The 14,974-nt window shown below is 37.7% G+C and overlaps 1 protein-coding gene across 3 annotated transcripts in view; it reads left to right on the plus strand.

Moving 5' to 3' along the window:
* FGF14 (fibroblast growth factor 14) overlaps positions 1 to 14,974 on the plus strand; it is a gene marked incomplete at both ends in the record, with an annotated part of 405,860 nt that overhangs the window by 304,508 nt on the left and 86,378 nt on the right. For all 3 annotated transcript variants that reach the window (XM_084262278.1, XM_084262280.1, XM_084262279.1), the window contains one exon: positions 7,102 to 7,205. In XM_084262278.1, the coding sequence (XP_084118404.1) occupies positions 7,102 to 7,205 (104 nt within the window). The remainder of the gene's footprint in view (positions 1 to 7,101; positions 7,206 to 14,974) is intronic.

The following is a 14,974-nucleotide window of genomic DNA, read 5'->3' on the forward strand; positions in this document are numbered from 1 at the left end:
TGCTAACTGTTTTTTCACTGGTCCAATTTTACAATATTGTTTAGTCAAAATTTAGACCATAAGGATGTAAAATTAATGGGTTTGCCAGAAAAGTATGCAATCTCTACATTAATTTTTGCTAGTATATGGGCTTACACTATATACAATATATAGGCTATATTAAGGGCTGAAAAGATTTATCAATTTGATATAGTCATTAATATATCAACATGTCTGTTTCCTTTGTGCTGTCAGTCTTCTCGTTTCTTTTCCCTTTCCACTTTGTTTCCTTCCATTTCCTGTTGAAGTGTTTTTTTTTCCTATTGCTTTTCTTTATTGCAGCATATTTTGTTTATACATTTCTCTTTTACTTTAAAGCAGTAATTTTTTTTTTATTTTTTATCATTTTGATCTTTCATTTTGTGACCTCGTTATCATGATAATTTCTGTCTGAAGCTTATCAGTAAATAAATTTTGGCAGCTGCCAGAGGGGCAAAAATCCTGCTTCTGACCATGGAGCTTGCAGGCTGCCTATTTAAAGTGCCCAGTGGGTGAAGGGAGGGACATATATTAGCTACCAGTAGGACAGACAGTATGCTTACCTTCATAGTGAGGATGACTTCCATTTGAAGTGTGTTCCATAAAAATGGAAGAAATACAGACTGCCAAAGGGTGTGTGTCTCTGCCAGCCTTCCACCCGTCTTTGGCACTTGTACTGACCATATGAGTGGCTGGTGTCGGAGAAGCCGGAGCGAGTGAGTAGTGAGGTACAGAAAAGAGATTTTGGTTTTGTCTTCAGCTAGGAAACTGAAGCTTAGTCATACTGCTACTTTTTGCAATTTATTCTGCGTCAAGCAGTTAGAAGAGTGCTTGAAGTTAAAATTCCCTCAAGTGCAAATATCATTTCGTACTCATTTCATATGTATGTCAGTTACACACTATTGGAGTCACAGTGCTGTGGAGAGGTAGCACAAAGTCAGATTAAGATGTGGTCTCTTCAAATTGAGTGGTTCTGTTTGCACCCATTTTTTTGTTTGTCTTTAAAGCTTCTTAGTAGTCTCTTCAATGTGGCTCTTTGCTTCCATCTTAAGTCCAAATGAATTTTATCAGTGTTTTGGTCAGGGGCTGCAGTGCAAACCATTGTCCTTGCTTCAGTTTGAGTAAAGGCTTGAGTCTGCAGGTATAGATGGCAAGATTTTTAATGTATCACTGCACACAAACCCTTGCATGAAAAAGGAAGATGTGACTGCTTGTAATTGCATCTTTGAACATACTTCGCTCTGCTCATGTTTGTGACCATGTGATTAGAACCCAACCTAAATAGACTGATGGGTTTCAGTTCTTTGTTGTAATTTCTTTTTTATTCCTTTTCCAAGTTAGTGATGTTTTATGACACAGTATGAGTAAATGCACCTATTGGTTAGTGATGCTGTGTTTCTTTTAAATCGTATCACCAGACCAAGGCTGTTATCTTAAACCATCTTGTGTGTACAGTCTGTATTCTTTTGCCAAGCTCTCAGTGATATGTGGAAAGAGGCTTTATTGCATTTCTTTTCTCATTTTAGCTGGTTTTATCTTTTTACTTACAGTTTCTGGTTTGTTTTTGTGGCTTGCTTTTAGTGAAAGCAGGAGTGATTATGGTTAAAGCTGTAGGCTTGGTTACTGAGGTCCTGCTCAGCGTAGTTGTCCCTCTCTAGCTCTAATTTTCCTGGATTTTACAGCAATTCTTAGCATTACTTGGTGACAATGATCTTCCTTTAGTGTTTTCCAAAGGGGGCCATCAGTACTAGTAAGGAAAAGCAAGCTACTACACAGAACTGTAAAGAAACAGAAGAGATTTCCATGTTGTGATTGTGGTAGCAAGGTTTACATTCAGATCCTGTCCTCCACCCCACACTAAATGGCTCATTCTCAGGCTTTGGTCTATATTCAAAGTTTTTTCTTATGAATGAGGTGTAGGTTTAGTAGGAAGACTAATTAATTTGGGAAATAGGCAGTTCTGATTCTTATATTTCTGAGGTTGAAACCCTGAATCTCTTAGCCCTATGACTTATTTTGATTTACCTGAGGACTGTATCTATCTGAGCCAACCACCACTGAAAAAATTGAGCATAAATCATGACACTTTCCCTGATGGATCATAAACCCAATTTTAAAAGTTAAATGTTGCTATTTTTGCCCCTTAAGTGATGTTTAAAGCAGATTAAAAGACCATTGCTGTCTTCCATAAAGTGGCAAATGCCAAAATTAAGATTACCAAAGCAACTCTGGTTTGGCTGTGCTGTGCACATCCCTTGCTTAATTATGCAGCAACATGCTTTACTTCCTTCATTGCACTTGGTACCTGGTAGAGTTGGTGTTCAAGAAATCATGCAACCATTAAACATTCCTTTATTTTCATGTCTTAATGCATACTCTTAATGATCTATTTATATCTTCAAAATTGAATATGGAAGTATCAACTTTTTAATGTCTTACCGCTATCATATTTTGAATATATTATTAAAATAATCTTCACAGCACCCTTGTAAGGTAAAGGAGATAATTAGATAGAAATAAAGCACACAAAGATTGGAAAACAACACCTGCAATGCTGTTAAATTTCAATTACTCAAACTGGAACGTTAGCAGTCTGATTTTTGCACTGGGTTTTACTCCAGTTTGTCTGAAAAGAATTACTGAGGCATTTAGTCATCTATTTACATCACTGTTGTGGTTTTGCCCCAGCCAGCAGCTAAACACCATTCAGCTGTGTGCTCACTCCCACCCCAGAAAGGGATAAGAATGAAAAGAAAAATAGAAAAAAGAGTTGAGATAAAGAAAGATTAATAGAATAACAAAGGAAGGTAATCATCATCATCATCATAAATGCAATTGCTCACCACACGCAGAAGGAAAACAAACTACAACCCAGTGCCCAGTCTGTTTCTGAGCACTGATCACACACTTCCCAGCTAGTTTCCCCAATTACGTAAGGAGCATGTCACTATATGGTACGCACTATCCCTCTGGCCAGTCTGGGTCAGCTGTCCTGGCTGTGTCCCCCCTCAGCTTCTTTGGCACCTGGCAGGGTGGAAGAAGCTGAAAATTTCTTGATTTAGTGTAGACACTACAACTACCTTACAACAACTAAAGACACTGGTGTTTTATCAACATGATTCTCATCCTAAATCCAAAACACAGAGTTAGGTAAACACGTTTTTCCCATCAGTATAATCAGTGTGGCAGGATCACTGGAGGCCATGATCAGACAGTAAAAATATGTTTTACTTACATCTTGTGTAACATCAGTCAGGTAGAACAGGTCTACTCCATAAGAAATGGATGGACTGATCTCTGAATAGCAACCTCCCTGTCACTTGTTGCCAGTCTAAAAGATGGAGTTGTCGTTTTTGCCCATAGGCCTGTAGATGGAAATCAAGTAAAGAAATAGTTGCATATTTGGTGCTGTGGGAAGCTTTGTTAACTGACACCAGGACAGTGCACAGGCAGAATAGTTAGCAAGTTTGTAAGCCTTAAAGAACTGGTCTCTAGCAAGCTGCTTGAGAAAAACAGTGGTCTGTAATGGCAATTTTCTTGTAGCTACAAGACTGATTTTCACAAGGATATGGAAATACCTGATTTCAGGCATTTCAGATTTCAAGCTGATATGCTAAGATGGTATGACATAAAAAAAGGAAAAAGAAATGTGGTGGTTTTGTGTTTTGCCTCAGGGATGGAGTTACTACTTAGCAAAAAAGTGGACTTCAATTTTGGCTAAGACTTCTGGAGGATTAGAATCCAAATCAAAATTTTCCTGCAGATTCCCTCCATGACACCTAAACCAATACCTTATTTCATGCCAGCTGTTACTGTCAACTGTGTGTCCCTTCCCATTTTCTGGCTTAGAAAGAGAAACCATTTGCTTTACAGTTATGCTTTACACAGAATATAAAGCAGAGCTAAAGGAGCATGCACAGGCTCAGCACTGAGGAGAAGGAAGGGTTCACATCATTTTTGCCAATTGGTTCATTTGTTTCCTTGATGTTCCCACATCTTATTTAGAGTTGGATTTGCAAGGCTTTATACCTGAGTGTGAAGCATGGGAGAAGTGAGCACTAGGCAGAATTATATTTTCTGAGCAGTTCCAGGGTGCTTCCTCTCTCAACTCATCTGTGGATTCACCAGGCTGGGCTTAGGTACATAAAGATGTTCAGGAACCTTACACCCCACTTAGTTTTTGTTTTGGCTAATTGTCTTAAAGACAGATGGAAGCTAGGGGCCTGGTTCTTTTTCAGACCCCTCTGAGGTAAGGGCGTAGCTTTGGCTGTGAAGACCTGATATGCCAGCAAAATTTGGTAGGCTTTCTGCTTTTCTCAAGGCAGGATGTTACTAAAGTGGGGGATAGCAGGGATAGCACAGGTGAATCCTGGGAAGGTTTGAAATGTGTAATTGGGCACAAAAGTCCTGCTCAGTAAAGAATACTGCAGAGCCAGGTTCTGGGGGAAATTGAATTTCCTTTAGCCAACTTCAAAGCACGTAAAAACCTCATGCTGTACCTTACTGGTGCATGCTTTGCTGACCATGATATGAAGCACATTGCCGAGCATTTATCTATCAATAATTGGATGCAGACTGGTCTCCTTAGTTTCACCCAAGTTTGAAAGATTTTGTTGGAGCTACTGAGTATTCTGTATGTGCAGAATTACGACATTTTAGATCAGACTCTAAAATTTTATGGTCTTAGACTAATTACAGTAGCTCTGACAATCTCCAATTAAAACTTCTTGGCAGTAAAAGATACATTATATCAGCTTTCTTGGTGCTTTCTCAGTTCACCAGCAACTATAAGCCGCTCTAGTAATTTTATAGTTTGCATAAAACACTGCCATGTTACAGGCCTCTAATTCTCATTCAATGCTGGTTGTCTTTTCTATCTTTGCTGCTTTATTTTTGTCATCAAAACAATTGATTCTATCTATGTTCCAGAAGTTTTGACTGAACCACTATGGTTTGGAGTTTTCCTTAGCAGTTTTCCACAGGTGACTTGTCTTTTGTGTTCACCTCTTTTCTTTATACAAGTATTCCTTCCTGGTGTGCCTCCAGTTGTTGCTGCCTTCCCTCTGGCATGGTGTTCATATCCAGATTTCCTCTTGGAATTTTTTTCTTCTAGAAAAACACCCCAAAATTAGCTCCCATCTGAAACCTAGTTTTGCTGTGATGGACTCCCCCTCTCCCACCAACAGTATTGGGTTTGTTGATTTTGACATTGTTTCATTTGAGGGTAATGACTGATTGGCTTTTTAAACTTCCAAATTACATTGAACATTTGAAAGCCCTCAAGTCATGCAGTGTTTAGTGTATAGACTCTTCAGGATATCTTGTCTGAGTGCTGGATTTCACTGGTTTACACGTGCACACATTAGAGAGGGAACATTGTCTGCATCCAGTATTTTTCAAGTGAACACCCCAGTAAGATTCTAGTGTGACAGAATCTTTTGGAAACTTCAGAAATGAAAACAATGTATAATCGTGCTAATGCCTGTCTGATGCCATCTCTTCTATCCTTCTTTGTAAACCCATAAATTTGTTTTCTGTTCATCCAGAGGTCTTTCAAATGTATTTTAATTTCTACATCTATAGCAAGTGCTCTGCTAGAACAGTTCCCAGCTTCAGTCTGTCTTTGCGTGTTCCTAAAAAGATCTCGTTACGTATTTTTTTTTCTGTGACAGAATGTTGAAGGAAAGGCTTGAGGTTTTTTCTATCCCCTTCTATCTTTAAATTCTTACAGTCAACCCATGGATTTTTCTCAGCTGTAAATATTTGATCATCTTCGTCATAAATGAACTGTAGCTTTCTGTCCTTTGAAAAAGCAGGAGTTTTCACACCTTGAGAAACTGTACTTAGCCACTGCAATTACATGACCCTTTTCCTCTTGTTTTGGCCTTTCCCCCAGCATTCTGATTAGATAGCCTCATAGGTTGCACTTTCTGGTCACACCTACGGATGTCCTTCCTAAATTCTGAGGAACTCACTGTAGGTGTTACTATGTTCCTGAGACCTGGTTTCGTGAAACCATGGCCCTTGCTGCCTGTATTGAACACACAGATTGTGCTTTTGGTTTTCATCCAAGTACTTGTGAATCTGTGACTCATCCGCTGTGGAAAACCACTTAACATGAACTCTGGCTCATCCAGATCTTTTCTTCTGAGACTGTTTGATGCGCGCTTTGCATCTAGTATGACTCAGTAAACGTAGTTGAGGTGTGTGGTGGCATAATTTTTAGAAGACTTGGTCTATGTCTCTTTCTTACATCTCTTTTCCTTTATTTGTTCTGTGGTGAGACTGGTAAACTCCCACTCTTCACACTGGTCTTTTTCAGGCAGTAATAAAAGCTGTGGCTATTTTTGTTGCTACAGAGGTGTATACCATTGCTAGGGTATCTGCTATTAGCTGGCTTTTTTAATTATTCCTGCCCCCCCGAATTTCAGTCTTTGGACATGTTCTATATTAATCTCTGTAACAATTATGCACATTTGGAGCCAAGCATGTATTTTAGAGCTTTCCTGAACTAGGGTAAGCCTCTACCATTATCTGGGGCCTACATACTACGTCTTGTATCAAAGATATCATTTACAAAACAAAACAAACAAAAAATTGAAATCACATACCCTTTGAAAGCAATCTTAGTGAGCATACACCTTAATCCAAAACAATAAAAATGCCTAAGAAAATAAAAAGCTACATACCTGAATGGGAGAGATGTTTTCCACAGGGTAGCTCACAAGCATCATGCTTATGATCAGTCTACACTGATGAAGGAGCTGCGGTGTTCTCTAACTCTTTTCACATTGCCTGAGATACTCATGTCTGCAGTGCTGCATAAATAATTACAGTCCAGTCATCTGTGCTTTGTATTTGCAAGTTAGCACTTGTGCCAAATAACTGAACTATTGCAGGGCCTATTACTAGATAGATATTTAGGCTTTAATTTAAGGATTAACTTTACTAGAAGAAAATGTTCTGAATTAGTTTAAAATCAGAAACAATATACAGGAAGTTATGTCTTTTTAGCAGCGATGCTTATTAGAGTATTGTAATAACCATAGTATATTTATATCTGGCCATGTTTTTTCTTCACAGCGTTATTCAACCTTATACCAGTGGGACTTCGAGTTGTTGCTATTCAGGGTGTAAAGACTGGGTTGTATATAGCCCTAAATGGAGAAGGTTTCCTCTACACATCAGTAAGTACCTTTCTGCACTCCCTTTAAACTTCACAGCTCAAGTTGAAATCTGCACAGGACTGAGACGCATGTTCACTTTTAAGAAGTTCTATAATGTCTGTGTATGTATATACATATGGTACAGACACCTATGTACCTATGCATGTATGCAGCATATCTATAAATGGGATACAGTAGAAATTAACTGTGTTCTATGTGTGAAAGTCTTCATGTTGGCTGTCCTAAAAATGCATTCTGTAGAGGTCTTTTTCTGGCAGGCTATACTGGTAGTGTAGAATACACCACAAGGATTAATATTTTCAATTAAATCTTCCAGAATTTTAAAATAAAGACCTGTGAGTATTTTCTTAGTAGCTTGTTGATCAGAATCCAAAAGCTGCTCCAAGTTACTGTTATTGATAAGACTTAGAAGTGTAACTTCCACATATAAAGTTGTTAACAGCTTTGCAGTTTATCATCATAATCTTGTAACTGTAATTATAATTAACATTATTGATTTATTTTTACATTTCAGATAGCAGGAAATTAGAGTTCTGTGGGGGACTGTATCTTTGTAAAATGATCAAAGTTTAAGAAAAAAAATCTTCTGAGCCACAAACAAGACTGCTGGATAAAAAGAATGGAAAATCCTCAAATTGTTTAAGATATTCCAAATGTGTTAATGCTAATCAGTCAGTGTGTTGTGAATATAAAAATCCACAGTTTCATGTAAATTTAGTGTCTTAAACTCCTTTGAAAGACAAGCAGTCTTTAATATGAGCAGGCAGTTCTGTCAGGTATTAACAAGGTGGCTTAAAGGATTTTTCTTCACTATATTTTTATTGCCATCTATGATGAATTTATTTACATAGTGCTTTTTCCATTTTTTACGTCACATAGTTCTTAATTCCCCACTGAATTACAATACACTGTGTTGTTTTCAGTGTCCATTGAGAGGAAATTGGACAGATTAAATTTCTGATGCCCTGAGGGAAAGTATTCTGTTTGTTTCAAATATACAATCATCTCGGAAAAGCTAATTAGGAAGAAAAAATGTCAATGTCAAGACAAAGAGAAAATTTCCTCTCATAACGTATCTGCTGGAAACTCCAGAAATAAGATCCAAACTATGTATTTTCTTTTGTTTAAAATAAAAAATTCTATCACAGTAAAACATGCAATATTTGCTATCAAAAGGAAGACAACTAGAAGAAAAAAAACCAAACCTAGAGCTATTAGAGAAAATGCATTCCTGATTTCCCAGTTCGATCACTTTGTGTGGGGAGCTCATTTCAGTATGATTGCACAAACAGTACTTTTTTAATGTGTTGGTACAATTAAGAGTACATTCTTGCTTAGCACTGTTTCTGACATGAGATCTCAATCCTTCAGAAAGAAATTCAAATTTCATAAAGTCTACCAGGTTCCTGGTGGGTAATTCTGCACCAGGAGGGATCCCACACGAGCACATTCTGGCAGCCACTGCGTTTATGTATTATTCTGGAAATGGTCCAAGTTAAATGATGGTATCATCTGGGCAAGGGAAAAGAGTGGAGAGTACAAGGCAGGATAAGAAGAGATGGCTGGATCCAAACATCGATTAGATGTGAACCCGACACTTAGAACATCCTTGGGTCTAACAAGATATTTCTCCTACACCAGTGGGAATCTGAATCACTTTGTTCCTATGTCTTCTTTTTGAGCAACACGGATTACCTAGGTTGTGATCAGTCTCGTGGATATAAAGATTATTTTAAGGACAGTGTAATCCAGATGTTTAATATCTTGCAGGATTGCATATTCTTCAGTGCCACTAATGACAAGATTTTTGCCCTTGATGGCCTCACATATTCCTGTAGTTACAGGCAACTTTTTCAGTAATTTTGGATTTTTTTCTGTGAATGTTACTATGTTTTGAGTGTATTTCTCTTAAAAGTTTCTCTGTCTGTGACTTCACTTTGGGTGAGGTAAGGAAACAGGTATTTTTGGGGTGTATTGCCTACTCTGCGTCATGTGGAGAATGAAAGATGATTGGCAAAGAAATGTGACACATTAGAAAACTGAGTGGAAGCCTTTAGTTTTGGTGCATCTAGAAAATTATTTTCAATTTACACTTTGGCAAGTTAAAAAGTAGTAATATTTTGTAATCTAATGCAAATTTAAAAGTAGAGATTTCAAAACATGCTGTAATACACATTTGATTGTTTCATACTAACGTATGGAAAACATTGACAACATATTTTTGTCTTAGCAATTTCCTGCTTTCCACTTAGACACTAATGCATTTGAAAATAAGAAGACAAAGCATCAGAGAGAAGTCTGACTTCTCCCTGAGGATCAAGATGAAGGGAAACTGTGTGCAGAATATTTTAAACACTGTCATTCGTAGAAAAATGTTTTTAACCAATCACTTTCTGTTAGTGACTTGGTGGATTTTTTTCTTTTCTACTCGTTGTCACTGTTGTGTATCTGTTGCACCTGCAATGCAGAAGTTCTGTATTACATGTCATGTTTGTTTCTACCTTGGATGTTCAGGGGAGGATGGAAGAAAAATACTTTGTAAGTTTTGTATGCCAACTGTCATCGCTGAAAAAAACGTGACATAGAAAGGGAATGCTAGTTAAAATTTAGAATGCATCTCTATATATTACCAATTTCTTATAAACATTTCAAAAAAATGAACCGTGCACTACAGATCAAGTAGCATTTATAGTCTGAGACGAAAATCCTGACTAGTCCTTCTCTGCAGAATACCTCAGCTTCCCTTTTTGCATTCGCAGTATATAGAACTTGTGAGAATATCCTACGTGTTGATGCCTCTATTCAGAGATTGAAGGGCCCAGCTCAATTATTTTTATCATAAGCTTCACATGATGTTGACTAATTAAGCATCAGCACTGACAGGAAAGGTATTATGTGTGATCCTGCTTTCTCTCATAAGAAACATTCGTTAAGTGGAAAATGAAGGTAGAGTGCCAGACGAGTTTTACATATGGATTATCAAATGCAAATTTATATCTTTTTTTTTTTCAAAAAAAAAAAAAGTACATGTGGTTTTTAATGGTTAATTGTGTCAGTTTCAGAGTCTCTTGGGTTTTCCCCTTATTTTATTCTGCCATATTTAAGGTGTTTTCAACTAATACATAGAAAAAGTGCAGAAATATCATATACAAGTGTTAATGGCAATATTACTCTCTCAGAACAGAAATAGGACAGAAAATTCTGTAGGAAAGTCAGTCTCAAGAGCTTTCAATACCTATGTTTTTCCTGCTGCAGCAGTTGAGATTTCTATTTAGTCCTTTAGGGACTGATCAAGTCAGGGTCCCTAACACGCACCATCAAAGCCGTGACAAATAAAGGAGAAACATAGTCTTTGGAGTTTGATAAGGCTTTGCAGAATTCCTGAGAGAAAAATACTTTTGCAAAATTGTAACCTTATATTTCAATGAATTTTAAGTAATTACTGTTACACGATGATTTGTTATTTTCTATCAGAGACAATATGACAAGAGCCTTTTAACATTACTTTTTCTCCTTGTACTTGCAAGGGTTAGCCCAGTTGAAGACAATCCATTAAGCTTACCTTTTTTAAAGTTTTGGGTTATTGCATCCAACTTTATTTCTCTGTGTACATGTATAGCTATACTTACGTATTTATATGCATATATATTCACTCATAATTCAGATGTGTCTGTTCAGTGACAGCTTCCCAATTCTAGGTATATGTTAGTGAGCAATGAGAATTACAAAACAGAGTTAAGATTTATTTTTTATGGATTAATAAACTGTGAATAATTCAGTATTGTATTTATGGCTGACTGCATCACTGTGAAGGCTAGTTGTAGAAGCTGGATTTTTTCCACAAAGAACCATTCCATCTACTAGCAAGATTTTTGATGTAGCAGTTATGACTTTGTATGTTAAAGTCCAAAAATATGTCTTACTCCTCTCTTGCCTTTGGAAAGGATAGGCAAAAGAAGATTTTATTTCCAGGGTTGATTCTGCCAAAATCAAAAGGAATGTAACTTGCTCCATGCCCTGAAAAAAGCCAAGCACAGCCACAGGGATTCCCCGTGGGCAAGAGGTGTTGCCTGAAGTAGGAAATAATAGCAATTCAGTACATCACAGAAGTTTTTATTGGTGTTTATGCTAATTTTGGTCAACTCACTTTGCAAAAGGTTCATTAGTTCAACTTTCAGGGGTGCTGCAGCTTCTTGTTTAGGTTCTAGGATTTTCTGCTATCATATCTGGATGAAACCCATAGTAAAACTTTTACTAGTCTGTTTAATTATTTCTGTTTTCCTGAGGTGAGAATATAAAGGTCTTCTTGGATTATATAAATTAATTTCTCTCAAGAATTACTTGATCTCTCTTTGAAGGGCTACTGAGTTGTGGGGTTCTTTTCATCCTAGGAGCACGTTAGCAGGTTTTTACTAATGTTTGGTGGCTACCAGATTAAGAGCAAAGGGTAAATCTAAAATGTGGAAAGGAAAAGAATTCCTAACTATAGAACTCCTTTATCTGCTTTTGCTTTCTTCTTTGTGTTCCCTTTTCAACCATTTCTTCTGCCAGTTTTCACTGAGACTTGAGGTGTGGACAAGACCAGAAAGGGAGGTACGTCAGCAGCAGATACTGAAGTCATAGCGATCCGTTGCATGGCTTCTTAGTAAGGCTGATGGACTACAGAGGTGCTTTAAAAGGTGATTGAGTGTGTAGGGCCAGGTCTGAACTGCCTGGTCAACTCTTTTGGCATGGTGCCCAGCTGGAGTTGTGTGCTCTGGCTCCACAGCTCCTCTTCCGGGTATGGCGCAGTGGAACTGCTCTAGGAGGGTGTGGAGAGTAGTGGAGGGACATGGCTCTGGTTTTGGGAGATCTTACCAAATTTTTATAAAAATGTTTCAGAATTAGGGGTGGCACAACACTCACTTTAACAGAATAATCTTCCTGTAATATGAGAATTTGTGTTTGATCTGCAGCAGTACACAGTGTCAAGGGTGTTGGAGGGGTGTTGGTTGGGTAGTGTTTCTGCGGCAGTAAGATGTCAGTCTGTGTCACAGCCTTCATGAATGAGAGAAAACATCAATAACTGTTACTGGGAAACGTATTTGTTATATCACTCTAGCAAGCCTCACCTGAAATAAAAGCCTTTGAGGGTTTCTTCTGACATTTCAGCAGCTTCCCGGTGCTGGTATTTCCACCACTTCTTTAAGCCCACATAATTGACCTGTCTGAGGAGAACAAAATTCAGCCTCAAGGAAGAAGATAGGAACACAGACAGTACAGCCTGAAAAAAAAAAAAGAGAACTGAAGTAATCCATATATCTAGTATCTAAAGAAAAGTCAAATGAAAAACGGTTTTCTGGTAGCTTTTCCTAGAACCTCTCTTTGCACTTTGGAATAACACTTAGCGTCTGCAGTACTTGAAAGGTTCAGAAGGGCATAAAACCTTGTAATAAACAGAACAGAAGGCAGTTTAAACTATGCAAAGCCAAAGAGGAAATCTGATGAAAAAAAATTCATACTTTTTTCAAGAATAATAAAAAGGAGATTGATGTGACATCAAGCAGCATTTTTTCTGTTGATTTGGTGTTGTTATAGCATAACAGTGGTTAAGCTAGGTTTTGCCAGAGAATGTTCCACAGCTCGCAAGGTACTGTAGAAGCAGTTAGGAATGTATCTGTTTAGAGAGATGTGGATGCATATGAGCTCAGTGTACGCTTTTAAATGGCTAGGCTTTTGTTGTAGTACTAAGAATATGGTAGATCTCATTACTTTTCTGATATCTGTGGTTGTTTGAATGTAAATTGCATCAGAGTGGAGTGACTTCTTTAATAATATTGTCATCAGTACGAAACATGGTTTTCTTTGTTATGACAGACTTACGCTTTAGGGTCTCAACCCACTTCCTACGTCCCAGAGTAGACTTTACTAAGACAGGGATAGGACCTCAGGTCACTTGTTATTATCCATGTCTTGGAACTACTCTGGCATGTTTTGGAGAAAGGAAGATGGGTGAATGTAATTATGTGGATAAAAACTTTTGAAAACTAGTTGCGTCAACAGTGGTATTTTTAAGCATGTAAATGCACTGACCCTATGAAGCCCCACCACCTAATTTTAATGGCTTACCTCTAAAGTGCTTTCTTAGGCATGAATATATTCTTTCCATAGCCTGTTATCTTCTATTCAATTTGGTATCAGTTGGAAGTTGACCTATTTTTGTGTCATGCATCCAAAGTCAGTTTGAGAGGGGAGTAAATAGCACTTTTCAGGGCTGTGTTCCTCTGTAAGTTGGGCTGTGTTGTTTGAAAGGTAAACAAGTTCAGCATGTTCCAGAAGTAGTTGAAATATACTGACAGGGAGGTGGAAAACATCTGCATGGTTTATGCTTATTTATATCTGTGTTTGGAGATAGATAATTTGTCTCTCAAGTTGCCTGCCAAAAATAAATACTGAAAATTGCTAATGTATTTATTTATTCTATGGTAACACTTAAGGAACAACGAATAACAGCCCTGCTGTATTGCACAAAATGTCCCTGCTAGACACTTGTACATAGTAGAAAATGGGTGTAAAATGTACATGAAGTCCATTACTTTTTTCAGTGGGTTAGGTTTCCAGTACATTTTTTGATTGAATGTGCTTAAGCCAATGTTTCCACACACAAGATAAGGAAAGAGGAAGGTATGCACATAAGTATGAGAGTTTGATATGGCAGGAGAGAAGTGAGAAGGAGAGGGGTGAATGGAATGAAGCTGACATGAGGAGACTGTGATAAGGGGGATTTAAGAAAGTGATGAAATAACACAGTTGAGCAGAACAGAATTGTAGAAAACCCTATGATGATATCATCGTTGCAGAAATGTTTATGATGATATCATCATTGTTTGAGTCTGATGCTTGCATTTGTTACAACCTCTCTGAGTCTTTCACATGCAGAAGTAGCTACCATTTGGCCTACAGTTCATGAACAGTGCTAGTGAAAGACATATGCTACTTTGAATGCACAAAAAATAATTAGTACAATAAAGATATTGTGTTTTAGTATGGCTTCTTCATCTGTGACAGATATTTCACCTTACTGCTATTTAAACACTATGCTGGGGGTAATAGAATTTGACTCAAAACTTGGAGTGATGTTTCTTACCCCTGAAATAAATACGTGTGTTCTGATTGGTTCATTATAATCCACAGTATACTTGACCAGACTTAATTGAAGATTTTTAGCTGTAAGAAACACTCACATTTGCTTAAAATATTTATTTTCCTTCCTGATATTTATCTATCACAGGCACATGCATAAAATCTCCTGATACATGTGTTCTCTTTCCCCAAGATTACAGAAAAGTACATAAATGCATCAAGGTTAAAAAGCTGCTCTTCCAAACTTCTTGCCAAAGTATGGGAGATCACAGAGTCAGCAGCTGCAGTTGGGTATTTTTCAACTAATAATCGTATGACAAGGAATAGTAACTGCAGGTAGGTAGGCTAAAATGAGGTAATCTAATCTCATGCTTCAGGAAGTAAGATGATTGCCACAGGGATCCAGAGGAATGCTTTCCTCAATGTATGGCATCGCTTACTGCGGATGGGCTGAAGGAGGTTTGCCTCTGAGCTGTTGTGCAATGGTCACAGCCAAAGGCTGAGCACAGGCCTGATGGACCAGCAGCTTAATCTACTCTGTCAAATTTCTGCTTCTGGCAGTTATGTCTCTCATGGTAACCTCCCTGTTGTTTTGGCCAGTGTTTGTTGTGTTGCATAAATGCAAGTACGTGTTTTGGGATGTTTCT

The sequence above is a fragment of the Gallinula chloropus genome, assembly GCF_964237585.1.
Source record: "Gallinula chloropus genome assembly, chromosome: 1".
Classification (NCBI taxonomy): domain Eukaryota; kingdom Metazoa; phylum Chordata; class Aves; order Gruiformes; family Rallidae; genus Gallinula; species Gallinula chloropus.